Source organism: Neofelis nebulosa, chromosome 3 (assembly GCF_028018385.1).
Source record: "Neofelis nebulosa isolate mNeoNeb1 chromosome 3, mNeoNeb1.pri, whole genome shotgun sequence".
Classification (NCBI taxonomy): domain Eukaryota; kingdom Metazoa; phylum Chordata; class Mammalia; order Carnivora; family Felidae; genus Neofelis; species Neofelis nebulosa.
In genome coordinates, this window is record NC_080784.1 from 21,284,789 (window position 1) to 21,312,429 (window position 27,641).

General features: G+C 40.2%; 1 protein-coding gene across 1 annotated transcript in view; it reads left to right on the forward strand.

The window, feature by feature from the left end:
• Positions 1-4,261: 4,261 nt before the first annotated feature.
• ASAH1 (N-acylsphingosine amidohydrolase 1) overlaps positions 4,262-27,641 on the forward strand; it is a 50,104-nt gene continuing 26,724 nt past the window's right edge. The window contains exon 1 of the mRNA XM_058720066.1: positions 4,262-4,448. Within this exon, the coding sequence (XP_058576049.1) occupies positions 4,371-4,448 (78 nt within the window). The 5' untranslated portion in view covers positions 4,262-4,370. The remainder of the gene's footprint in view (positions 4,449-27,641) is intronic.

Sequence of the window (27,641 nt, forward strand, 5' to 3'; positions counted from 1 at the left end):
GGCTCAGTCGGTTAAGTGTCCGACTTCAGCTCAGGTCACGATCTCTTGGTCCGTGAGTAAATTTAAAAAAAAAATTTAAAAAAAAATTTTTTTTTTTTTAACGTTTATTTATTTTGGGGACAGAGACAGAGCATGAACGGGGGAGGAGCAGAGAGAGAGGGAGACACAGAATCGGAAGCAGGCTCCAGGCTCTGAGCCATCAGCCCAGAGCCCGACGCGGGGCTCGAACTCAAGGACCGCGAGATCGTGACCTGAGCTGAAGTCGGACGCTTAACCGACTGAGCCACCCAGGCGCCCCGAATATTTTTTCTATATACAAGTAAAACACAAAGCAAGTAGCTTTCTTGGTATGGTAAACCTACTGGAAGAGAAGAAATCAGGTAACAATTTTGCATGACCTCCGATTTTCCATTTTTTACATCTTTTATTCTCTAGAATCCTTCCTGAAAAGTAGACAGTAATCTAAGTTTGGAAACTCAGATTACCTTTTAAATATAGTAAGCCTTTTTTTTTTTTTTAATTAATTCAATGGTAAATACTTCTGGCAAGAGGTTTATTTTTCAAACTGAAACACTAGGCTAAGATAGACTTTAAATCAAGGCTCCACCTCAGAAACCTAGGAATGTTAGGAGGAGATTTGGAAAGGTCCACAGCTTGCCAAGTACTCATGCTATTCTGATAAACAATTTGATTACACTGACTCTTGCATACTAAACAGGTTATCCAAGTCTTAAATGTGATGCTTGTTGTGAAGACAGTATTTGAATCACTCTTCCCACTGACACACTTATTTGTACATTTAAATGTCATTTTCTGTGAATACATCAGTATGCTGCAAACCAAGGAAATTTTTTTCCTATGACTACACGCCTCACCTTGGCTTTTTGTATATTTATAGTACTTAAGAATGGAGTAGGAAAATATATATGCTGACACATAAATTGTGCTGACAGCTCAGAGCCTGAAGCCTGCTTCGGATTCTGTGTCTCCGTCTCTCTCTGCCCCTCCCCTGCTCACGCTCTCTCTCAAAAATAAACATTAAAAAAATTTTTTTTTTAAATGGAGGCACCTGGGTGGCTCAGTTGGTTAAGCAACTGACTCTTGATTCTGGCTCAGGTCATGATCTCATAGTTCATGAGATTGAGCCCCTCGTCAGGTAGGCTCTGTGTGACAGAGCGGAGCCTGCTTGGGATCCTCTCTCTCCCTCTCTCTCTCTGCCCTTTCCCCACTTGCATGTATGTATGCACTTTCTCTCTCTAAAATAAAAAATAAATGCATAAAATGGTATATTTTGGAAGAGTGAATTTAAATTTTTTAATTTGAAAACAATCAACAGTATATAAAAGCCCTTTGAAAGTTAAATGCAAAATTATACAAAAATTGTGCCTAAGAATATTATGCCAATTGACATATTTTTTTTTGCATAAAGAATCTGATTTTGCTAGACCACTTACCACCAATGAATATCCTCTCAGAGGAAAAAAATACATATCTGGTGACATGTTTAAAGTGCCCTCAGTGGCATTTAAAGTGAATGATCTTCAAACCAAATAGCTATTTATACACTAAAAGATGGGAATCCTCTCCTTCTACAGACTGATTTTAAGGTCCAAAATAATTCAATATATTTGAAGTCCTTTACAATGGCTGGTAACGGCCTGTGTAATCTGCCTTACTCTCCTTTTCAGAGATGTTATCTACTCTTTTCCCTCCCTTCCTTTTGCTCTAACTACACTGCCTTCCCTGCCTAGCCACAGATGCCAGGCATTCTCTTTTTAAGCCTTTGTCCCAGTTGCTCCCACTCTCTGGAAAATTCTTTCCTAGACATCCACCAGGATAACTCCCTCACCTCCAAATCTCTATTCAGACTTTACCTTCTCAATAATGCCTATTCTGTCCCTTTTATTTAACACTGATTCTTCCCACTTTTTTCTTTAATGTTTATTTATTTATTTTGAGGGGGGGAAGGCCACAGAGACAGGAGAGAGAATCCCAAGCAGGCACAGTGCTCCCAGCACCGAGCCTGATGTGGGGCTCGATCTCACAGACCATGAGATCATGACCTGAACCCAACCAAGAGTCAGACGCTTAACCAACTGAGCCACCCAGGTGCCCTTGACTCTCTTCACTCATGATCCCCCTTACTCTGCTTTTTCTCTACAACATTTATCACCTTCTAACATTCTATATGAACTTTCTTATGTATTGTATTTGTTGTCCATTTCTCATCTAGAATGTAAGCCTCATGAGGGAAGAACTTTCTTTTTTGTTACCTGCTTAACCCCAGTCAGTGTCTGGAGAAATGCTTGGTACATTGTAGGCTGATAGCAAATATTTCTTGAATTAACATTTCTATTATCTGCTTATTCACTGTTCAGTCAGGAACCCCTTTAATCATGTGATATGTTTCAAAAGTCAAACTTCCTCAAATGGAGTGTGAAAATGAACAAAGGAAATCTCACTTAAAATGGAGTTGGGAAGTCCTGAAGGGAGACTTCTCACACACTACCACTTCCCACCTTTTACAGACCCCAAGAGGAAAAAGCTTACCTGTACCTTCCACAATAGGAAGAAGCTTACTTTACTATCCCAGTAATAGAAAGGAAAATTTCTTACTATCCCCACAACTCAGACAATGAGTAGTGGCCACAACCGAACTCTTGCTCTCCTCCAATGGACTTTCGATTCAAATAGATTCCAACTGTCTCCTTTCCTCCATAAAAACAGTCCCCTCTTCTTTGTTCTCCCAACTTGCCTACGGTTTGCCATAGTTTCAGTGTCCCAAATTGCAATTACTCTGCCATTCCCAACAAACTTACTCTGCTGGTAAATTAACTGGGTATTTTAAGGCTGACAAGAAGATTCTCTACCCCAGCCCCCCGCCCCAAACATTAAATTCTCATTTCCCAATCTCCAAGTAAAAAGATTGATTTTTCTAAGGAAGGATTATAAATGGGTAAAATTATAATTTCTCACACACAAGAAAAAAATGAAGATTTTAGTGAAAGTATTCTAAGCTTCATTAAGCATTAAAACAATGCTAGTTAGGATATCCTAAAGACTCTACCAGAAAGTGCAATCCGGGTGGTAGGGGTTCCAGTCGCACTTTTTTTTTTTTTTTTTAATTTTTTTTTCAATGTTTTTTATTTATTTTTGGGACAGAGAGAGACAGAGCATGAACGGGGGAGGGGCAGAGAGAGAGGGAGACACAGAATCGGAAACAGGCTCCAGGCTCCGAGCCATCAGCCCGGAGCCCGACGCGGGGCTCGAACTCACGGACCGCGAGATCGTGACCTGGCTGAAGTCGGACGCTTAACCGACTGCGCCACCCAGGCGCACTTTTAAGTAACATCCAACAGGACAATCATGTCCATGGAAGGTATGAATGACAAGCAATTAACTGTTTTTCAGGTGCAGGCTAAACAACACGGAATACACCCCCTCCTCCCGGGTTTAGCTCAGTTCTGCCAGCCTAAAGGCTTTCACGAGTTAGATGAAAACTGCTGCTCAGTAGCTGAATACGTCAGTGAAGGAAGGTTTGCAATTCTACCTGATCATTCCACCTGTGTCTAAGCTCAAGTAACTGAAACCTAAATTCTGTGACTTGTCAGCTCTGCGGTGAAAGCTAAATGGGTAATTCCTAGTCCGGAGTGTCGGTGGGGATTAGACTCCCACCACCCCCCCTCCCTGCCCCTAACAACTGAGCCCGTCCAGTGACTCCACGGTCAGGATGAACAAACGCACTCACTTCGGGCCTGCTCTGCTCAGAGTGCAAAAATGAGTCGCAGTAGCGGGTTATGCCTCCGCGTTTTGAGACTCTTGTGAGTTGGGTCCGTTTCGTGAGCATTTGGTACCGGGTAGCCCGAATGAACAGCTCGTCCTGGGCCGTTTGGGGACATCGTACAGGTAGCACCAAGCTCGGAGTAGAGCGGGAGTTCCCGGCTTCTGTCGCCCCGCAGCCGGCAGCGGAGTGGGTCCCGAACTGCGCGCGGACCTCCATAGGGCGCGACCGGGTGAAAAGTTCCTGAGCCCCACCCACCGGGGGCGGGGCTCTGGCTGGGCCCAACCACTGCCCAGGAGACCGGGGGAGAGGCCCGACCAATATCGTGGTCCTCATGCGAGCTCTGACTCCCATCGCGAGGGCTCCCCGCTCCTCACTCCTTTCGGAAGGCTTCCTCTTCTTGCTACACCTGCCGCAACACAGAAAAGCCCCAGCCTCTCTTTTTGGCCCCATCTCGTCGCTCGCCGCGCCCCGTCTCGTTTGGTGCGGCCCCGTGCTCTGGTCACGCGGCGGCGGGGCGAGGTCTGCTTTCGAGTTCAGGTGGTACTTCTTGCAGCCTCGGCAGGCGTCTTTCAGAGCTGCCGGGACCATGCTGGGCTGGGGTCGCCTAACCTTCGTACTCTTGACCGTGGTTGCCACCTGCGCCGTGGCACAGAATGCGCCGCCGGTGAGTGAGCTCTAGGGGAGGGCGCGGAGAGGGGCATGCAGCGTGGAGGTGGCGCAGGTGCGGGTGTGGCTTGAGGAACACCTGGTGCGGGGCAGCATCTTTCCGGGGTCTACGGTATCCCGCTTGGCAGTGTGGGTGCAGAGTGGGCTGGTGAACCCTACCTCGGTTTGATTCCGTACAACTTTGGACAAGAAAACCTTTAAGGAAATCCTGGCCTCGGCGGAATGCTGGTTGTGATTTGCACGCCCCCCAAATTTGAGTGACTGCACTTGTTCTACCAGTTCCAGGCCTGCGCATCCTGCACTGCTAAGAGAAAAGTTCAGTCGACTTGTGTACATAACTCAATTAAGCGAGAGACTGCTTGATGACTGGGGCATTCTTTGCCAGGTGAAGAGGCGCTGAGGGAGAGATTGCCCCCGAGGCTCCTGAGATCCCTGGGAAAGGCCGAGGAGTCCACAATCAGGGCTGTGGGAGCTGCCCAGACTGGCCCCATGTGGCTGCTGTGGCCTTGACCCCCAGTCATGGGAACGCCTGTCCCGTGGCACTTTCCCCAGAAGGAAGTCAGGGGAACCCAGATTTGTTAACTGCAAGAGACACTGAGGGACCAGCCTGACTTACTTTACAGAGGAGGAAGTAAACCCAGTGGGAAAACGTTTAGCCAGAGGTTACACTATTGTTTAATGAAGTATGCCTAGATACTCAGGCCTCTTGACACCTAGTCTGGTGCTCTTTCATAATTCTCTTCTTTGGAAACAGTAAAACTCCATTTACAGAGTAAATGGACAGGCCAGCAGGTCAGATATAAAGGAACTTGGGTGCATCTGACCTGAGGTTAGATGAGGGTGGTCTTGAATAGCTTAGGATGTCAGCAGTGGGAACAAGATACGCATTCTCTCCTTTTACTCTTATTTTTCTGAGGAGAAATGATTTAAGAATAAAATCACGGTGGGATGTTATTCATTCATTAAAATTGATAGAACGTTAAGCAGAAGCAGAATAAAATAGTATGTCCAGTGATTTCAGTAACAGAAAAACACACAGTATATACATGTGGACAAGAACTGGAAGGGCATAAGAAGACATAAAATTAGGGTTGTTTTAGAGTGTGTAGGGAATTCCTTTGCTTTAAAGTGGTTGGGATTATGAGTATTTTAAAAGAGTTTAATACTTTGATACTCTTAAGTGCCTTCGGCTAAAGGCCAGCAGTAAACACATCTGTAGTTGAACAAATTAGGTTTATTACTCTTTACAGTGAAAAAGAACGCAAACTTTTGCCCTCTTGGTAGAAGGGCATTTGGCAAAACCTATTTCATAATCTGGACTTGGGTTGTGTAATTTGAGGGTGGGTCCAAGGAACAGGGGTTTGCTCTAGATCGGATATTTAAAAAAATTTTTTTTAATGTTTATTCATTGCTGAGAGAGAGAGAGAGAGAGAGAGACAGAGAGAGATCTTGAGTTGGGGAGGGGCTGAGAGAGAGGGAGACACAGAATCCAAAGTGGGCTCCAGGCTCTGAGCTGTCAGCACAGAGCCCTACGTAGGCCTGAACCTAGGAACCATGAGATCGTGACATGAGCCTAAGTCGGAAGCTCTTAACCAACTGAGCCACCCGGGCACTCCACGATTGGGTACTTTTAAAATTCTGTGACTGGGTAAAGAAGAAACTTTAATTTAGCAAGAGAAGGGGATGTTTGGTATTTTGTAGGTTGCACAATACCCTTGTTTTGTCTGTGCTTAAAACAGAAGTAGCCTTGCTTTGTTTCATTTTATCATGTCTCAGAGTAACCTTAACTGCAGTGGGTATTCCATGAGATTAGTTATATCCAACAGGCAAACAGAAGTGGCCTTCATGTAAGTACATACCAGTTTTTAATCATATTGGGGTCTAATTATGAACCTCTGAACAGTTTTAGATGTCAGGGGCTGCTTTTTCCCCCCTTTCAATACTTTATTTTTTTCAAGAAGGTTTTTATTTTATTTTAAAGTTTATGTGTTTATTTTTTAGTAATCTCCACATGCAATATGAGGCTCAAACTCATGATCCCGAGATCCAGGGTCGAATTTTGACTGAGCCAGCCAGGTGCCCCTCCAGCAAGAGCCTTGATGAAGCTGTCTTTAGAAGAATAGTAGTTCTTATCTAGGATAAGGGTTGTCAAAATCTTGTCTAGCTACTGATTTTAGTTTGGGAACCTGTTTTCACAAATCTTTAATGAAATGAGAAAAATGAGGGCATCAAACCAAAATTGTTCATTTAGAATGTTAGCTGCTATTCTGACTTTATGGCTTTTCAATTTTTGTTATTAGAGTGTTCTTTCTTCTGTGTGTGTGTGGGGGGGGGGGTTGTTTGTTTTTAACACCTCCACATAGAAGAATAAAAATTTGGACTCCCTTGTGCTGGGCCTCTCTTAATATTTTATTGATCTGAAAAATTCTGGCTGAAAGGACCTTTGGAACCTCATAGAAGTCTAGTGACCTCATTCCCTGATGAGAAGAAGCACTTTTTGAATCATACAATAAACTGTGCATAGCGACTTAGTAACAAAAGATATTTCAAAACTACTTTTGATAAATGTGAACAATGAAGACTGGCTTTAAGTTACAAACAAAATTATTGATTTGGAATGTCTGTGGGTTTTGTGTTTGAGGCTTTTCAGAGTATAGCATATTTTAAGGTCTTCCTGAGTCATTCTTAATTACTGACTTTATTAAAAGACCTACTAAAAGATGGTGGTGATGGGAATGGCACGAGAAATGTCTGAAGAGGGAGATGGAGACAGTGTCATTCAGGGCTCTGTGGCCTTGGGAAGAGTTTTTATTTTCTTTTTTTTTAAGTTTATTTATTGGGGGGGGGACTCAAGCGCTAGTGGGGGAGGGGCAGAGAGAGAAAGGGAGGGAGAGAGAGAGAATCCCAAGTAGGCTTCACGCTGTCAGTGCAGAGCCTGATGGGGGCTCAATCTCAGGAACTGTGATATCACCTGAGCTGATATCAAGAGCTAGTTGCTTAACCGACTGAGGCACCCAGGTGCCCCAAGTGTTTTCATTTTAAAAAGTCTGGGGGGGGGGGGCAGTGTGCCTGGGTGGCTCAGTCATTTGGGCATCCGACTCTTGATTTTGGCTCAAGTCATGATCTGAGTTGATGAAGTTCCTGGGATTGAGCCCAGAGTCAGGCTCTGTGCTGGCTGCTGGCAGCCTGCTTGGGAGTCTTGCTCTCCCTCTCTTTCTGCTCCTCCCCTGTTCTTATTCTCTCCCTCCCATTCTCTCTCTCTCTCTCTCCCTCTCTCTCTCTCTCTCTCTCTCTCTCTCTCAAAATAAATGAACTCTCAAAAAAATAAAAAGATAAGTCTGGGTTGGAAGTGAGCAGGGGTGGATATGAGGAGACTAGTCCAGGGGAGAACACAGGTGGAGGGTGACATACATGTGGAGGGTGGTGCAGTGGAGAGGGAGAGAAGTAGATGGTTCCAGAGAAAAGTAGGAGGTAGAATGAGCAGAAGGAATGATTGGATGAGGAGGAGGGACAAGCACGTTTCTCAAGTGCTCAATCGGCTGAATGGCGGCATCACTGCCAAGAAGCACAGGACGGGGAAAGCTGGGGTTGGAAGAATGAAGATTGGTTTTATTCTGGTTAGGTGGCATTTCCTGGGGCTCTAGGGTATCCAGCAGGCCTTTGGGACTGAAGCTCAGAAGAGGGAGATTGGGAGTCCCAGGCTTATCACTTGAAGCCTTAGGAGCAAGTGAATGTTGAGCAGAAAGGTGACACAGAAAAGAAGAGGACTAAGCAGGGGTCAGGGCACCTGCACACGTACATGTGTCAAGTAGAGAAGAGATGGCAAAGGTGAAGCAGCAGCCCCAGTGGGAAGATGAGTCTTGGGGAGGCTCAGAGGAGAGAGTGGATAGTGGTCTCCCTGTGCAGGATGCCACTGAGATGTCAGGTGTCCGTTATATTTGGCAGTTGGAGGACATTGGTCACTTGTCCTGAGCGGTGTTGGGAGCAGAAGATAGCTTGCCGTTGGGCTGAGGAGTGATGAGAAGGAAAGGAATCAGCATGGGAGAGATGACTGTTGTCAGTAATAAATGCGAGCAGATTCCGAAACTGTGTGAAAGTGAAACCCAATGGCCCAGTACTTAATTGCTGGATCAAATTTATTTATTTTTATTTTTTAATGTTTATTTATTTATTTTGAGAGAGAGAGAGAGGGAGAGGGAGAAGGAGAGGAAGGGACAGAGAGAGGTAGAGAGAGAGAATCGCAAACAGGCTCTGCACTGTGAGCATAGAGCCCAGTGTGGGACTCTATCCCACAAACTGTGAGATCATGACCTGAGCTAAATCAAGAGTCGGACCCTTAACCGACTGAGCCACCCAGGCGCCCCTAAATCAAGCTTCTTTTTATGCATGAACTTCTCGTATGATTAATAACATTGTTGACATGAGCTACTAGGTCAGCTTTTGGCAATGATTTTCACAAAGTTTCCACAAACCACATACACACCTTCTGGCCTGGCCAATATTACCGTACTGTGTCTGTGTTCCCCCAGTACGTCAAAGGAAGGAACACACAGGTGTAATCTGTTCCCTTAGCCAGCAAATACTGCATGCCTACTGTGTGCCAGATTCTGTTCCGGATGCTGGGAACGGGTTAATGATAGGTATAAGGATCCTAGCCCTCGTGGAAGGTTTATTCCCCTTCCTTTCACCTGAATATTCCTAGTTTAACAGAGTGCCATGCCATCAAAGGTGAGAAAACAAGTAAGTTTTGCTTGCCCATTTGAGTTTGTTACATATGCAAGAAGCATGCCTTACTCAGTAGGTAAGTGTCTGCTCTGTGGTACACAAGAGAACATTTTAAGAAACAAATCTTAGAAAATTGTTGTTGGTAAATTAAAGAATTAAAATTGTCTGGCTAGAATTGTTCGACTTCTTTTCTGATGGTGTGAACACTGGTGTGAGTTACATAATTTCTTCGAGTTACTCTTCATTGTCTTTTTCTGAGTATGTGAATAAGATATGTGCACGAGGACTTTCTGAACTTTTTTGTAGACTCTCAGAAGCACCCAGTTCGTGGACTGGTTCGTCTCGCTGATTCTGCAGGACTCAAATATTTTGAGGACCTGGATGAGTTAGGTCATTCCTTTTAGGCATGGAGCATTTGAGTTGCTAATGGAAGAATTTTCACTTTCTATGTTGTTTTCCTAAATAATAGTGTGTCCAGTAGCTCTGTAAGTTTTCTTTATGAGTGGGGAGGACATAAAGATTGTTTAATTTCAAAGAGGTTCAAGTTCCTATCAAATAACTAGAATAATCAGAGAATTCACTGACCCAGAAAGTGTTGACAAAACACTTTCCAGAGATTTCCACCATTTCCTCTGGTGCTGGGAAGCAAAAATGAGAGAGAGCAAGTGAGAGAGAGATTGAGATTCTAAGTTGGTTGTATTTTTTTCCCCTGTGGTAAAGTGCAGCACAATATGCCAGGCCAACCAAATAGCACCTCTACCTATCCCCTAGTTGTAATCTTTACCTGTCACCTATTTAAATATTTACCTACCTTGATAAGGATGTCTATTATTTAAACTATGTATAGTTAATTTTGGTGATAGTAAGAAACTTTATATAACAGATGAGATTATTGTAATTCCATTTCAAGTCTCTACATAGATTTTGAAGTGGTCTTTCCTTGTTGAAATCTCCCTTGAAGGTGAGGATACATCTGTCTCTACCCCCAAATCTAACCTTTTTGTTTAACATGACTTCGGTGTTAATACCTTCTGAGCACCTGAAATACTCTGGTCTTGAGCTGATGCGTTAAAAAATTTCATTCACATTTAACCTTACTCTTTCAGCCCGAGTTTATGTAGATGTCATGTCTGTACTTCATGTTTATTTTTTGCTGCCAGGATATCCTAATACAATGTTTTATTGGCCTCAAAGTCCCACATATATTATGGGGAGACTGCTCTCACCTCTGGGGCAGGTTGATTTCTCTCCTGGACTTGATAGAGCACTTTTAACTTTCCTCACATTGTCTCATAAGAAATATACCTTGTAGTTCGATTTTTTATATTGGCTTTTCCACCCAGCTCATGCAGATAGAATTATTAGGGAGAGATGAGCATTATTACATTGCACTACTTGCCGAGTTGATGCTAGTGATTGTTAAAAGCCCTGAAGGGAATTTAGATTGTTCACTATTAGGAATTAAATTGAGGCATTGGTTTTATTGCTATCTCTGTGGGAAACTATGTGAGAGAGAGCAGGGAGTGGGGGGCGGAAGCTGGGCCGGGGCTTTGGAGACTGGCTCTGTCTTCACCTGTGTAACCTTCCGTCACTGGTGGAGATGGGCCTTGCATCCAGAACATGAACCTAAAGTTCCTGATAACTTGAAATTCGGTAAAAGGGCTTACATTGGATTTTTATGAATCAAATCACATCTTAAACTAACCAAAAGTTGTGATATTTAGGAGAATCTTATGGTGAATAAGTTAGAATGAAGTAAGAGCTGCATTTCTAAAGTTAAGAATTACCCTTATGCAATGATATGTTTGGAAAATTCATAGTTGCACCTTAAGACTTTAGGTAGAGTGCTACTTTTTGGTGTCCTTTTCTGACTTTGCTAGAGAAGGACTGGTGAGTGACGTGCCCTCAGTGCAGTTATATATTGTTGTCATTGTTTGTAATTCCAGTTACTTAACACAGTATAATGTTAGTTTCAGGGTATAACACAGTGATTCAACACTTCCATACATCACCTGGTGCCCATCACGAGTGTCCTCCTTGATCCATCTCCCCTCCAGTAACCATCCATTTGCTCTCTATAACTAAGAATTTGTTTCTTGGTTTGACCCTTTCCCTTGTTTCTCCTTTGCTTGTTTGTTTTGTTCTTTAAATTCCACATATGAATGAAATCATATGGTATTTTGTTTTTCTCTGACTATGCTTAGCATTATACTCTAGCTTCCTTCATTCATGTCATTGCAAATGGCAAGAGTCTGTTCTTTTTATGGCTGAACAATATTCCATTACATATATATTACCACATCTTCATTTACCATTCATCTATTGATGGACCCTTGGGCTGCTTCCATGTCTTGGCTATTGTAAATAATGCTGCTGTAAACATTGGGGTGCATGTATCCCTTTGATTTAGTATTTTTGTTATCTGTGGGTAAATACCCAGTAGTGGAATTACTGGAGCATAGGGTAGTTCTATTTTCAACTTCTTGAGGAATCTCCATATTGTTTTCCAGAGTGGCTGCACCAGTATGCATTCCCACCAACAGTGCAGGAGAGTTCTTTTTTCTCTGCATCCTTGCCAGCACCGGTTGTTTCTTTGTTGTTGATTTTAACCATTCTGACAGGTGTGAGGTGATACCTCATTGTGGTTTTGATTTGCATTTCCCTGTTGATGAGTTATGTTGAACTTCTTGTCATGTATCTATTGGCCGTCTGGATATCATCTTAGAAGTGTCTGTTGACTTCTTCTGACCATCTCTTAATTAGATTATTTGTTTTTGGGTATTGAGTTGTATAAGCTATTTTTTGCATATGTCATTTGAAAATACTCCTATTCCAAAGGTTGCCTTTTAGTTTTGCTGATTGTTTCCTTCACTGTACAGACGCTTTTTATCTTGACGAGGTCCCAGTAGTTCATTTTTGTTTCCCTTGCCTCAGGAGACATGTCTAGTAAGAAGTTGCTGTGGTTGAGGTCAAAGAGATTGTTGCCTGTTTCCCCTCTAGGATTTTGATGATTTCTTTCCTGTCTTACATTTAGGTCTTTCATCCATTTTGAGTTTATTTTTGTGTATGGTGTAAGAAAGTGGTCCAGGTTCATTCTTGTGCATGTCGCTGTCCAGTTTTCCCAACACGATTTGCTGGAGAGACTTGTCTTTTTTACATTGGATATTCTTTCCTGCTTTGTCAAAGATTAGTTGACCATAGAGTTTTGGGTTTAATTCTGGGTTGTCTAATTTGTTCCATTGATCTATGTGTCTGTTTTTGTGCCAGTACCATACTGTCTTGATGATTATAGCTTTGTAGTACAGGCTAAAGTCCAGGATTGTATGCCTCCAGCTTTACTTTTCTTTTTCATGACTGCTTTAGCTATTCAGGGTCTTTCATAGCTCCATACAAATTTTAGAATCCTTTGTTCTAGTTCTGTGAAAAATACTGTTGCTATTTTGATAGGGATTTCATTAAGTGTGCAGATTGCTTTGAGTAGTATAGACCTTTTAACAGTATTTGTTCTTCCAATCCATAAGCATGTAATGTCTTTCCATTTCTTTGTATCCTCGTCAGTTTCTTTCATCAGTGTTTAATAGTTTTCAGAGTACATTAGTTTTAGTCCTAGGTATCTTATTATTTTGGGTGCACTTTTAAATGGGATTGTTTTCTTAGTTTTTCTTTTTGCTTCATTAGTGGAGTGTAGAAATGCAACAGATTTCTATAGATTGATTATGTATCCTGTGACTTTACTGAATTCATTTATCCATTCTAGCAGTTTTTTGGTGGAGTCTTTAGGGTTTTCTATATATAGTATCATGGCACCTGTACGTAGTGAAAGTTTTACTTTTTTTTTTTTTTTTTTTTTACCAATTTGGGTGCCTTTTTATTTTTCTTTTTGTTGTCTGACATTTGTGGCTGATACTGTGTTGAATAAATGTGGTGCTTGTCTCGTTCCTAACCTTAAGGGGAAAGCTATCAGTTTTTGCCCATTAAGGATGATGTTACCTGTGGGTTTTTCATATATAACCTTTATTATGTTGAGGTATGTTCCCTCTAAACCTATTTTGCTGAGGGTCTTTATCATGGATGGATGTTGTGCTTTGTCAAATGCTTTTCTTTGTCTATTGAAATAATCTTTTTCTCTTTCTCTTATTGATGTAATGTATCATATTGACTGATTCGTGAATATTGAACTATCCATTCAACACAGGAATAAATCCTACTTGATCATGGTGAATGATTTTTTTTTTTTAACGAATTGTCAGATCTAGCTTATGAGTATATTGTTGAGGATTTTTTGCATCTGTGTTCATCATGGATAGTGGCCTGTAAATTTTTTTTTGTGGTGTCTGGTTTTTTTTTTACATTTTTTTTTAATGTTTATTTATTTTTGAGAGAGACAGAGACAGAATGCGAGTGGATTAGGGGCAGAGAGAGAGGGAGACACAGAATCTGAAGCAGGCTCCAGGCTCTGAGCTGTCAGCACAGAGCCTGATGCGGGTCTCAAACTCATGAGCCGTGAGATCATGACCCCAGCCGAAGTCGGACGCTCAACCGACTGAGCCACCCAGGCGCCCCATCTGGTTTTGATACTAGGGTAATGCTGGCCTCTTAGAGTGAATTTGAAAGTTTTCCTTCCCCTTTTGTTTTGGTAGAATTCACCTGTGAAGCCTTCTGGCCCTGGACTTTTGGTGCTGTGAATTTTTTGATTACTGACTCAGTTTCTTTGCTGTCTGCTCAAATTTTCTGTTTCTTCGTATCTCAGTTTTGGTAGTTTGTATGTTTCTAAGAATTTATCCACTTTTTTCTAGGTTGTCCAGTTCGTTGGCATATAATTTTTCATAATATTCTTCTATAATTGTATTTCTGTGCCATTGGTTGTTATTTCTCTTATATCATTTGTGATTTTATTAATTTGAGTTATTTATCTATTTTTCTTAATAGGTCTGGTTAGAGGTTTGTCAATGTTATTGATTATTTCAAAGAAGTAGCTCCTGGTTTCATTGATCTGTTCTATTGTTTTGTTGTTGTTGTTGTTGTTTTATTTTGTTTTTTTAGTTTCTGTATCATTGATTTCTGCTCTAATCTTTATTATTTCCTTCCTTATGTTGATTTTTGGTTTTGTTTATTCTTTTTCTAGCTCCTTTAGGTGAAAGATTACATTGTTAGAGATTTTTCTTGTTCTTGAGGTAGGCCTGTATTCCTATAAACTTCCACTTAGAACCACTTTTGCTGCATCCCAGAGGTTTTGGACTAATGTGTTTTCATTTTCATTTGTTTCTATGTACATTTTTTTCTTCTTTTATTTCATGGCTGACACATTCATTGTTTAGTAGCATCTTATTTAACCTACATGTGTTTGTTGTGGTCTTTCTAGATTTTTTCTTATAGTTGACTACTAGATTCATAGTGTTGTGGTCAGAAAAGATGCATGATATGACCTCAATCTTTTTTAATTTGTTGAGGCTTGTTTTATGGGCTAAAATGTGATCTGTTCTGGAGAATGTTCCTTGTGCACTAGAAAAGAATACGTATTCTGCTGTTTTAGGATGGAATGTTCTGAATATATCTGTTAAATCCATCTCTTCTAGCGTGTCATTCAAAGCTGTTGTTTACTGGTTGATTTTCTGTTTACATGATCTGTCCCTTGACATAAATGGGGTGTTAAAGTCCCCTACTATTATTGTATTGCTATCGATTAGTTCCTTTACGTTTGTTATTAACTGTTTTATGTTTTTGGGTGCATAAATATGTATAATGTTATATCTTCTTGTTGGATTGTCTCCTTTATGATTATGTAGTGCCCTTCTTTGTCTCTTGTTACAGTCTTCTTTTAAAGTCTAATTTGTGGGGTGCCTGGGTGGCTCAGTCGGTCGGGCGACCGACTTCTGCTGCTCAGGTCATGATCTCACAGTTCGTGAGTTCAAGCCCCACATCAGGCTCTGTGCTGACAGCTCAGAGCCTGGAGCCTGCTTCTGATTCTGTCTCCCTCTCACTCTGCCCCTCCCCCACTCATGCTCTGTCTCTGTCTCAGAAATATTAAAAATAATTAAACAAATAAAATTAAAAAAAAATAAAGTCTAGGGGCGCCTGGGTGGCTCAGTCGGGTAAGCGTCCAACTTCGGCTCAGGTCATGATCTCGCAGTTCGTGAGTTCAAGACCCACATCGGGCTCTGTGCTGACAGCTCAGAGTCTGGAGCCTGTTTCTGATTCTGTGTCTCCCTCTCTCTCTGACCCTCCCCCGTTCATGCTCTGTCGCTCTCTGTCTCAAAAATAAATAAACGTTTAATTTTTTAAATAAAATAAAATAAAGTCTAGTTTGTCTGATATTAGTATTGCTATTCTGGCTTTCTTTTGACGTCCATTTGCATGATAGATATTTCTCCATGCCCTTTCTATTTTTAAAAAAATTTTATTTATTTTGAGAGAGAGAGAGAGAGATACAGAGCACAAGCAGGGGAGGGGCAGAGATAGAGAATCCCAAGCAGGCTCCATGCTGTCAAAGCAGAGCCTGACACAGGGCTTGATCCCATGAGCCATGAGATTGTGACCTGAACTGAAATCAAGAACCACTTAACCGACTTAGCCACCAGGTGCTCTTCCATGCCCTTACTTTCAATCTGTACTTGTCATTAAGTTTAAAATGAGTTTGTTGTAGCCAGTATATAGATGGATCTTGTTTCTTTATCCATTTTTATTCATTCCTGTTTTTTTATCTTGTTTTTTTAATCGTCCTCTGTCTTATAATTGAAGCATTTAATCTATTTACATTCAAAGTATTTGTTGATAATATGTATGTATTGTCATTTTATTATTTGTCTTGTGGTTGTTTCAGAAGATTTTCTCTGATCCTTTCTTTGTATTTCTGTCTTTCATGGTTTCCTGATTTTCTTAGTGGTATATTTGGATTTCTTTCTCCTTGTTCTTTGCACGTTTATTAGTGGGTTTTGATATATAATTACTGTTAGATTTGTATATAACCACATCTGAATATAGCAGTCTATATTAAATTGTCAGTCATTTGTGTTGGAACCCATTCCTTAATCCTCTCTAACCCATGTTTTAGATATATGTTATGTCTTATGTCCTTTTACTTTGTGAGTTCCTTGACTGATTTTTATACAGAAATATTACTTTTTACTGTTTTCATGTTTCCTACCTTTATACTGTCACTTTTGGTCTCTTCTGTCCACTCAAAGAGTCCCCTCTAATGTTTCTTGCAGGGCTGGCTTAATGGTCACGTATTCTTTGAGTTTTTGTTTGGGAAACACTTTTTACCTCTCCTCCTAGCTGAACGATACCCTTGCTGGTTAGAGTATTCTTGGCTGCAGATTTTTCCCATTCAGCACTTTGAATATATCCTGCCACTTCCTTCTTACTTGGAAAGTTTCTGCTGAAAAATCTCCTGCTAGCCTTATAGGTTTTCCTTTGTAAGTTACTGCCTTGTTTTATCTTAATGCTTTAAAATTGTTTTATCACTAAATTTTGCCAATTTAATTATAAATAGTCTTGGAACGGGTCTGCTTTTGTTGATTTAAAAAAAATTAATATTTATTTTTGAGAGAGAGAAGAGAGTGCAAGCAGGGGAAAGGCAGAGAGAGACACACACAGAATCCAAATCAGGCTGCAGACTCTGAGCTGTCAGCACAGAGCCTAAAGTGGGGCTCAAACTCATGAACTGTGAGAACATGATCTGAGCCGAAGTCAGACACTTAAGTGACTGAGCCACCCAGGTGCCCCTGCATTTGTTGATTTTGATAGGAGTTCTTTGTACCCCCTGGATCTAGACATCTGTTTCCTTCTCCAGATTAGGAAGTTTTTAGCTATTATTTCTTCAAGTCAGTTTTCTAGCCCCTTTTCTCACTCTTCTTCTTTTAGGAGTCCTATAACATGAATGTTATTACACTTGATGAAGTCACTGTGTTCCCTAAATCTTTTCTAGTGTTGCATAATTATTTTGTCTCTCTTTTGTTCATCTCGATTATTTTCCATTACTGTTTTCTAGATCACTAATTCATTCCTCTGCTTCTTCCATCCTGCTGTTCATTCAATTAACATGTCTCTCGTTTCATTTGCTATACCCTTTATCTCTGCTATATTATTCCTTATCTCTGTGTTAAGGGTCTCATTCATGTCTTTCACTCTTTTCTAAAGTCCAGTGAGTGTCCTGATGATTGTTACTTTAAATTCTCTATCAGGCATGTTACTTTATATGTGTTTCACTTAGATCTCCGGCTGAGGTCTTGTCCTTTTCTTTCATTTGGGATAAATTTCTCTGTCTTCCATTTTGTCCAAGTGTCTGTGCCTGTTGCTGTGTGTTAGGAAAGTCAGCTATATCCCCTATTCTTGAGGATAATGGCCTTATGAAGAAGAGGTCCTACAGTGCCCTGCCTTATGGTGTCCTCTGTTCTCCAGGGCCTGGTGCTTCCTGGAGTATCTCTAGTGTGTGCTGCCTATGCTCTGTTTCTGGTGTCCTGGACAGTTTATCTGTGAGACCAGTTGTCTACAGAGGCTCTCTTTGCCTGTCGTGGGCATTGTTTGGTCCCTGGTCTGAATGTCGCACATTTTGACTAGGTGTGCTCTGACCTGTGAAATGAGACCTTTTGCCACCCCTGCTGGAGCAGAAGCTCTGCAAAACTCCCACTTTGGAGACGCAGTGTGAGCAGGAGGTTGAGCCAGTGTTCTGGGGGAAGGGCTCCACTGTGTTGAGACTGAGGCAAGCTTATTAGGAGGGGCAGTTCCACTGGTGTGTGGGATCAAGGCTTGGTTTAAGCACCTTAGGCAGTAAGTGTGGGAGTGGTGCTCGTTCCTGCAGGTGGTCCTGTGCTTATGCTGAGGGTCAGGGAAGGGAATAGTGGCAGTCGATTCCTTTGTTCCTAGAGGGGTCTCTCTGTGAATGCTGTCTCTCTGGGACATCCTCCTACATGAGTGAATAATCCTCAAACTGTGTGCCCCAGGCACTCTTCACATCGCTATTTCTACACAGTTTCTGCAGATTGTTTACCTGCTTTCTGTCCAAGAGCAGCACAATGCCCTCTGGGGTGTATCCCAGCCAAGCCCACTGACCCTTAAAACTCCAGGCTTTAAGCCCCACTGCTTGCCAGAAGTAAAAAAATTTGGCCCCTCTTGCTTTCTAAGTCTATTGCTGTGGGGATTTTGTTTTGCCATGTGCTCCCCTGTGTGCTAGTTTGTCACTTGCCCTTCTCTATGACCTTGGCTCCCTCCCCACGGCAACAGCCACCATCTGTTTTTCTCCCATACTGCACATCTCTGTACTTCCTGCCTTCTTCAATGTGGCCTCTTCTCTACCTTTACTTGAGTAGTATTTTCTGCCACTTTTCATGTTGATTTCTGAGACATTTAGGATGATTTGATAGCTATCTAGTTGTGTTTGTGGGATGAGGAAAGCCTAGGGTCCTTCCACTCTGCCACCATCTTCCTGTGCTTGCTCTGTAAGTTATTATTTTAAAATAATTTTAGATAATGATCCTTTAAAACACTAAAAAACAATGTCAGAGACTCATTCTTTGAAAATATTCCACATCATGTAAATGAAATGACATTATTATTTTTTTAAGTATATTTATTTTGAGAGAGCAAGAGTGGAAGGGACAAAGAGAGAGAGAGATTGAATCCCAAGCAGGCTCCACATTGTCAGTGCAGAGCCCAATGTGGGGCTTGAACCCATGAACCATGAGATCATGACCTGAGCCAAAACCAAGGGTCAGACACTTAACCGTCTGAGCCACCCAGGCACCTCAGAATCATGTAATTTTGAATTTAATGTTTTAAAATTTCTACCAAAGCATATAGTCCAAGAAAATCAAATGATGTAGATAGGCTTATGATGAAAATCAACAGTCTTCTTGATTTTTTCCATTCCCTTCCCTAAGCAAACACTTTTAACTGTTAATACTCAGGTGACATTCAGCCAGAACCTATGTCTACTATCACACTAGTAGTTTGCAGCTGTCTTTTTTGATTAATTAATGCTTGTGTAATATTGGGGGCAAAAAGTTTTGAATCTCTCCTGATTATGAATATGACTTTGTTATGGTTGTGCTCAATTTGTCTCACTCAGCTTTAGACATTGTCTACTCTAATACTTCAGTGATGGATAAAAGTTTAGCTTACCTTCAACCATTTTCCATGCACCTTTCTTTTTTTTTTTTTAAGTTTTGATATATAACTGACATACCATACAATTCACCCCCTAAAAGTATATGATTTAATGGCTTCAGCATATTTACAGAATTGTGCAACTATCTCTCCAGATAGTTTTAGAACATTTTCATCATCCCTAAGGTAAGGAAACCTTATCCCTTAGCCCTGACCCTGAAACCTACCCCTCAGCCCTAGGCAACCACTTACATAATTTCTGTCCATAGATTTGCCCTTTCTTGACATTTATGTAAAGGGGGTCATAAAATATGTGGTCCTTTGTGACTCGCATCTTTCACTTAGCATAATGTTTTCAAGGTTCATTCACATTGTAGCATGTATCAATACTTCATTTCTGTTTATGAGTGAATAATTTCCATTGTATGGATATACTACATTTTGATCATCCATCCATCAGTTAATGGACATTTCGGTTGTTTCCATTTTGCCTGTTGTAATGCTGCTGTGAACATTTGTATTTGTGTATGGTTTTTTTGCATGTACACGTTTTCATATTTTTCACTTTATACATAGGAGCAGAATTAACTGGATCACATGATAACTATATGTTTAGCTGAGGAAGTGCCAGACGGTTTTCCAAAGCAGCTGCATTATTTTGCACTCCCACCAGCGCTGTATGAGGGTCCCAATTTGTCTACATCCATGCCAACACTTGTTTTATTAGTAGTAGTAGTATTGCTATCTTAGTGGATGTCAAGTGGTACCTCACTGTGGTTTTGATTTGCATTTCCCTACTGACTGTTGTTCCCTATTGACTATTACAATATTCCCTATTGTTTAGCATCTTTTCATGTGTTTGTTGACTTAGATTTTCTTTGGAGAAATGTCTCTTCAGATCTTTTGCCTATTTTTAATTAAGTTTTCTTTTTCTCACTAAGCTATAAGATATATATACATTTCTAAGTTTTGCCATTGGCATAAATGTGAGGGTTTATTTCTTGGACTCTGAATTCCCTTCCATTGATTTATCTGTCTTTATACTGATACTGCAATGTCTTGATTACTGTTGCTTTAACAGTGAATTTAAAATCAGGAAGTGCTAGTCCTCCATCTTGGTTCGTCTTTTTCAAGACTGTTATGGCTGTTATAGGTCCCTTGAATTTTCATATGAATTTTAGGATCACTTGCCTTCCTGCAAAGAAGCCAGCTGGGATTTTAATAGGTATTGTATCAAATCTGTGGATCTGTTTAAGGAGCATTGCCATCTTAACAATATTAAGTCTTCCAGTCTATAAACGTGTATGTCTTTCCATTTATTTAGGTCTTTAATTTCTTTTTACAATATTTTATAGTTTCCAGTATGCAAGTCTTGCACTTCTTTGGTTAAATTTACTGCTAAGTACTGTATTCTTTTTTATACTATTTTAAGTAGAACTGTTTTCCTAATTTCATTTTCAGTTTGTTCATTGCTGTTTATGGGATTAATTTTTGTCCATTGGTCTTATATACTTCAAACTTGCTGAATTAATTTATTATTTTTTTAAATTTTAGTGGATTCCTTAGGATTTCTATGGATTACATCATCTGAAAATGAGACCATTTTACTTCTTTTTCAGTGTGAATTCTTTTTATTTTCCTGCCTACTTGCTCTGGCTAGATACTCTAGCACAGTATTGAAGTGGTGCACATGGACATCCTTGACCCCTCTAACTTTTTTCTCCCTTCTTCAGTTCTATATACTTTTATTCTTGCATAGTAAACATTAATAACATAATTGTAACTGTAATTGAGTCATCCATTCTTTGTATATCTCCTTTTAAAAAATGGAAATAGTGGGGCGCCTGGGTGGCGCAGTCGGTTAAGCGTCCGACTTCAGCCAGGTCACGATCTCGCGGTCCGTGAGTTCGAGCCCCGCGTCAGGCTCTGGGCCGATGGCTCGGAGCCTGGAGCCTGTTTCCGATTCTGTGTCTCCCTCTCTCTCTGCCCCTCCCCCGTTCATGCTCTGTCTCTCTCTGTCCCAAAAATAAATAAAAAATGTTGAAAAAAAAAAAAATTAAAAAAAAAAAAAAAATGGAAATAGTAAACAGTTTAAAGAAGTATGACCTGTAAATATTGGTTATTGCCTAGTGTGCTGTAATTTCATTTCTTTCTCTATAATTTGGAAGCCAAAACTCTAATGGCACTGAAAGCGTATTCAACTATATTTTCTGCCAAATATTCATATTCATGCCACATTTTAGTTTGCTTCATGTTTATACCTTGGCATTCTTGTACAAATGTTTTCCCTTGGGGTTTCTCATTGTTTTCTTTTCATTTTTTGTCATTAGAAGAAGAAACCAAAGCTATGCCATCCTGACTGTAGTCTGTATATTGTTCAGCTTCTGACTTATTATCTCAGTATTTATTGTGTCTCTTCTTGAAACCTACTGAGTTTCTTTTTATAGGGACCATATTTTTCCAATGCTACAGTTTCTTCCTTTAGTTTCTAGTTGTTGTTTGTTTTTTGTTCTTAAATTCTATGCTTCTCTCCTATCCTCAAGTTCTTCCAGCCCTTAAACCATACAGTTTACTGTGTGGAGGCCCCCTTTCTAGCCACCTGTATCCTGGAGCCCTCCATCACCTTTACCACTCTGTAAGTTGGAGCCATTATTTTGAGATTCTGTTCCTTCTTTTACTTGGTTTACTTCCTTGTTTTCCTAGAATACGTCTTGAAGTAACTTAAGAAATAATGTGTGGGAGGTAAACTGAGTCCTTGCAATGACTTAAAATCAAAGATTTTATTTAAATATAAAAATTGATCATTGCTTGATGAACTGTAAAACTCTAGTTTGAAATTAATTCCTTCCCAAGGAAATAATGGCATAACTCTTTTCTAGCATTCATATAGCTGTTGAGAAGTCTGATGAGAGTGTTATTTTTATTCTTCTGTAGGACCCACACCCCAGTTTAGGTGTAGAGGTTTTTATGTTTTTTTGTCTTTATTCTTTATGTCTGAAATAGCACAGTAGTGTGTCTGACTGAAGGTTCTTTTTTTCACTTTTTGAGTAATCAGTAGGCGTTTTTATTTCAAAGACACATCTCCATTCAGCTCTAGAAAATTTTCTTACATAATTTCACTCATAATTTCCTCCCCTTTGTTTTCTGTGTTTTCTTTTTCTGGAAATCCTATTAATTAGTTGTTAGACCCCACATATTGATTTTATAAATATTTATCTTTTTTTTTCCTCCTGTGGTTTTATTTTATTATTTTATTTTTCCTGTATTTTCTGTATGATATTTTCTATATTCTAAGACAGATTTTCTCACCTTTACTTTCCTGTCTTTTTATTTCAGCAGTTACGCTTTTAATTACTTGGGTCACCTCTTTGTCATATCATTCTGCTCTTGTTTCATGGATATAACAATATAGTGACTTTCTCTTGAGGTGACTATTTGAGTAATCAGAATGTTGAAGCTGGTAATTATTTGATATTACTTTTTTTTTCTGTTCCTTAAATTGTGAATAATCAGAATATTGAAACTGGTAATTATTTGATATTATTTATTTTTTTCTGTTCCTTAAATTATTGGAGTATATTTTAGTTAGATTGTTTTTAATTTGTTTTCTTTGTGCCTAAATATTAGAATAGGAGGCTTTTAGGGGCACCTGAGTGGCTCAGTTGTTTAAGCACCTGACTTCAGCCCAGGTCATCATGTCACGGCTCATGAGTCTGAGCCCTGCTTCGGGCTCTGTGCTGACAGCTCTGAGCCTGGAGCCTGCTTCAGATTCTGTGTCTCCCTCTCTCACTGCCCCTTCCCTGCTCATGCTCTCTCTCTCCTTCAAAAACAAATAAACATGAAAAAAAAAAAAAAGAATAGGAGACCTTTACTCTCAGGCAGGAGTCATTCAACTTTTTTTTTGGTGCAGGGCCAGAAAGTAAATCTTTTAGGCATTTTGGGCCAAGAGACAAATCAAGGATATTATGTAGGTACTTACATGATTTCTATATTGCCACGAATTTTCTGTTGATGAAAATATATTAGCAAGTTAATACATTTTTTTGTAACATAGTCTACTAATGAGAAGAATTGAATTCTTATAGGATGGGCATTTTGCTTATTGGGATTCAGGATTAGTGTCCCACATTGATTGCAAATGTTTATATGTTATTCCTGCTCTGTATTGAGATTTTACTATATGTCATATTTGACAGTTTCTTTTGTATGGATGGGATGAATAATAGCTTCCCAAAGATGCCCAGGTCCTGAGAAGCTGTGAGTATGTGCTTTTTATGGCAAAGGGGCCTTTACAGATATGATTTAGTAAAGGAGCTTGAGATGAGGACATTATACTGGATTATTCAGAGGAGCCCAATATAATCACAGAGGTCCTTATAAGAGGGAGGCAGGAGGCCAGAGAAGAGAAAAGACGCTGTGCTGCTGGCTTTGAAGATGGAGGAAGGGACCATAAGTCAAAGAATGCAGGTGATCTCTAGAGGCTGGAAAAGTCAGGGAAACAGATTCTGCCTTAGAGTCCCGGAGGGAGCTCTGAGCTGCAGACCCATTTTAGACTTCGGACCTTCAGAGCTATAACATGATAAATTTGTGTTATATTAAGCTATTATGTTTGTGGCAATTTGTTACAGCAGCCATAGGAAAGCTAAATGCTGCCAAGTAGTGCATAAGTCCATTCATGTGTGATTTTAAGGACTCTGCATCTGGGGCACTTCTAATTAATTTTTGGTATGTAGGTAGTAAATGGAGGAGTGTTGGCTGATGAGACAAAGTAGAAGAAGCTGTTGTGAGAAAAGGAGAGCGCCAAGAGGCTCCTGGCTCAGAGTGGCAATTATTCTGGAGGGTCTTATAAAGATAATAAGGGGCGCCTGGGTGGCGCAGTCGGTTAAGCGTCCGACTTCAGCCAGGTCACGATCTCGCGGTCTGTGAGTTCAAGCCCCGCGTCGGGCTCTGGGCTGATGGCTCGGAGCCTGGAGCCTGTTTCCGATTCTGTGTCTCCCTCTCTCTCTGCTCCTCCCCCGTTCATGCTCTGTCTCTCTCTGTCCCAAAAATAAATAAAAAACGTTGAAAAAAAAAAATTTAAAGATAATAAAGGACGATGAAGGTAGAGTTAAATTGAGGGGTCGGTAAACAGGACATAACCGCCATCCTGACCACTGCATACAAAACCACATATGGCATTATCACTGGGCAGAAAACTAAACACACACAATCTCTCTCTCCATCTCCTTCTCTCTTTTTTTCCACACACACCACCGCAAAGGGTTTTCCTCTAAAGAAACAAAAAAGTGTAGGAAGAACAGAGGTAGCTAGTATAGGTGTTCACGCTTTACAGCAGTGGCTGGCAGACTGCAGCCAGCTGGCCCAATGCATCCTGCCCCCTGTTTTTTGTTTTTTTTTTTTTTTTTAAGCTAAGAATGGTTTTTACATTTCTGGAAAATTGGAAGGGGAAAATCAAAAGATTAATATTTTGTGACATGTGCAAATGATACGGAATTCACGTGTCAGTGCCCATAAACAGAGTTGTCCTGGAACATAGCCACACTTGTTTGTTTGCTTACTGTCTGTGGCTGCTTAGCATTACAACAGGTGAGTGGTCTAGCAGAGCCTGGGTACAGTGCACTTGGGGCTTTTCCCGGTTGCTTGGCACACTTCAGGTGACGTGCATGCACTTTGACTCAACAGCATTATAAGTGCCACATGTATCAATGCACCATGTTATTATTATTTTGTGTGTCTGTGTTTTATTTATTTTGAGAGGGAGAGAGAAAGAAAACCATCAGGGGAGGGGCAAAGAGAAAGAGAGAGAGAATCCTAAGCAGACTGGGGAGACGGAGGGAGGGAGGGACAGAAAGAGAGAGAGAGAGAGAGAGAGAGAGAGAGAGAGAGAAAATTCCAAGCAGACCCCATGCTGTCAGCACAAGCCTGATGCAGGGCTTGACCCCACTAACCGTGGGATCATGACCTAAGCCAAGATCAAGAGTCGGATTCTTAAATAAAATGAGCCACGCAGGTGCCCCATCGATGTGTTGTGTTATTTTAATCTTTAGGGAAAAAAAAGAAAGTTACCAATGCAAACCTATCATGTCGAAACAAGAAAAGTGGGCTTCAAATGTTGTGTCCTTGAAGCAGAGTAGAGAATGGGATTATCTTGTCACTCAACTAGATGACAGCACATCTAGAGTTGTGCTGAAGGAATAAAATATACATCAACTTGGCATGATTAAGCACTCATCACAGTATTCTTATAGGAAAAAATGATCAGAAAAACAAGACAATTTAAAGCAAAATATCTCATCACAGCAGAATTTATTTACAAATTTTAAAAAGCAAATGAGGCTGCAAAGTAGGTCTTTAAGTAGCTCATCTGTTATCAAAGCAACGAAAACTATTTCCCAATGGCAAGTTATTGAAATCACATTTGCTGCAGAAGAAATGCATCCTGAAAAAATTGTGTTGCACTATTAGCCTTTAGATGAGAACAGTTCTCCAGGACTTTGACAGAAACATCCATATCCATTAAAGAACAAGGCAAATTGGTTCCCAGTTGTTGATACTGACTAGTTATTGCTATTTATTAAAGCACCATTGCCAATTTGAAACTGAATTAACATCAGGGCATCACTTAGGTGTTAATGTTGTGTGTATAGAGTTTTGTTTTAGAATTTTTTTTTGCCTAAATAAATGTTATAAATTTATTTTTTATGTTAAAATTTTTTTTAATGTTTATTTATTTTTGAGAGAGAGACAGAGCATGAGTGGTGGAGGGGCAGAGAGAGAGGGAAACACAGAATCTGAAGCAGGCTCTAGGCTCCGAGCTGTCAGCACAGAGCATGATGCGGGGCTCGAACTCGCGGACCGTGAGATCATGACCTGAGCTGAAGTCAGATGCTTAACCGACTGAGCCACCCAGGCGCCCCAATAAATGTTATAAATTAAAGGAAAAATGAGTAGTCTGCATGGAACAATTATAGGCAAGGATGCTTTCAAAGAACTTGAGAACTTGGTAATTCAATAAGACCTGAAATGGAATCTGCTATTCTGTATAACAATTGACAATGGTAAAAATATGTGCAGAGGAGACAAAGCTTAGCTGGACAGATGTTCAAAGCGTGTGAAAATGCAAGCTGTTTCAAGCTTGTGATTATTAATTATATTACTGGTTGAAAGGTACTTTGTGGAAAATATTTGTATCTGTCATGTGCTAATGAAACCAGTAATATCAACTATGAACTTCTTTTGCTTTCATAGACTTAACATTATCATTTTTTTTAAATTTTTATAAGACATAGACGCTAAATGTCCAAACTACTGTATTAGTAGTAGTTAGATAGGTTAACAGCAGTGAAGTTGCGCTGCGGGCCAAAATTTTTCCGAACAAGAACCACTGTGAACCACTGTTACTGAACATTGAATGGCTTTGGACATTAGCTTTTGCCAACTTGATAATGAATTATCAAATTGCTATTATTTATTATCTAGTATATTATGCTGTAGTAATTTAGAAACAGTTTAAATTCTAATGATTGGATTAGCTTCTGATCATTTAATGCTCACTGCTGTTTCTTAGTGAATTCAGTCTAAAATTACAAGGCAAAACTTGAGCACTTTGATGAGAAACTTATACTGTAGTAAAGTTATTTAGAAAGTTAATGTTTGCATCACAGGTAATGTCAGGCTATATTATATACCTCCTTACTATAAAAAATTAGGACATTATGAAATGAATAAGCCATAGGGATGAAACGTACAACATAGGGAATATAGTTAGTGGTATTGTAATAGTTTGTATGGCGACAGATGGTAGCTTGTGGTGAGCATAGCACAGCGTATAGAATTGTGGGTTCACTATGTTGTACACCTGAAACTAATGTGACATTGTGTATCAACTATACTTCAATTAAAAAAAAAAGTTAAAATAAGATGTTAGATGTACATTCCTACACAAATTTGCTGCAGGTATATTTTCTGAGCTCATACTTTAGTTCTAGTAGTTCCCTTCCCTATTCCACCTCTTATTGTGGGTTTATACTTCTTTTTTTTTTTAATGTTTATTTTGAGAGGGGGAGAGGGGGAGAGGGGCAGAGAGAATCCCAAGTGGGCTCCATGCTGTCAGCACAGAGCCCACATGGGGCTCGATCCCACAAACTGTGAGATCATGACCTGAGCCAAAATTGAGTCAGACGCGTAACTGACTGAGCCACCTGGGCGCCCCTATGCTTCTTTATAACAAAAGTTATTTTACTTTTACAATATTGGGTCTGTGGAGAGAAGGAGATAAACATGCTTGCTATCTTGAATTAGTAATAAAAGAATCATAAATCCATGTGGACTTTTCTCATTTTATGTTAAGAGCTCCTTTTAT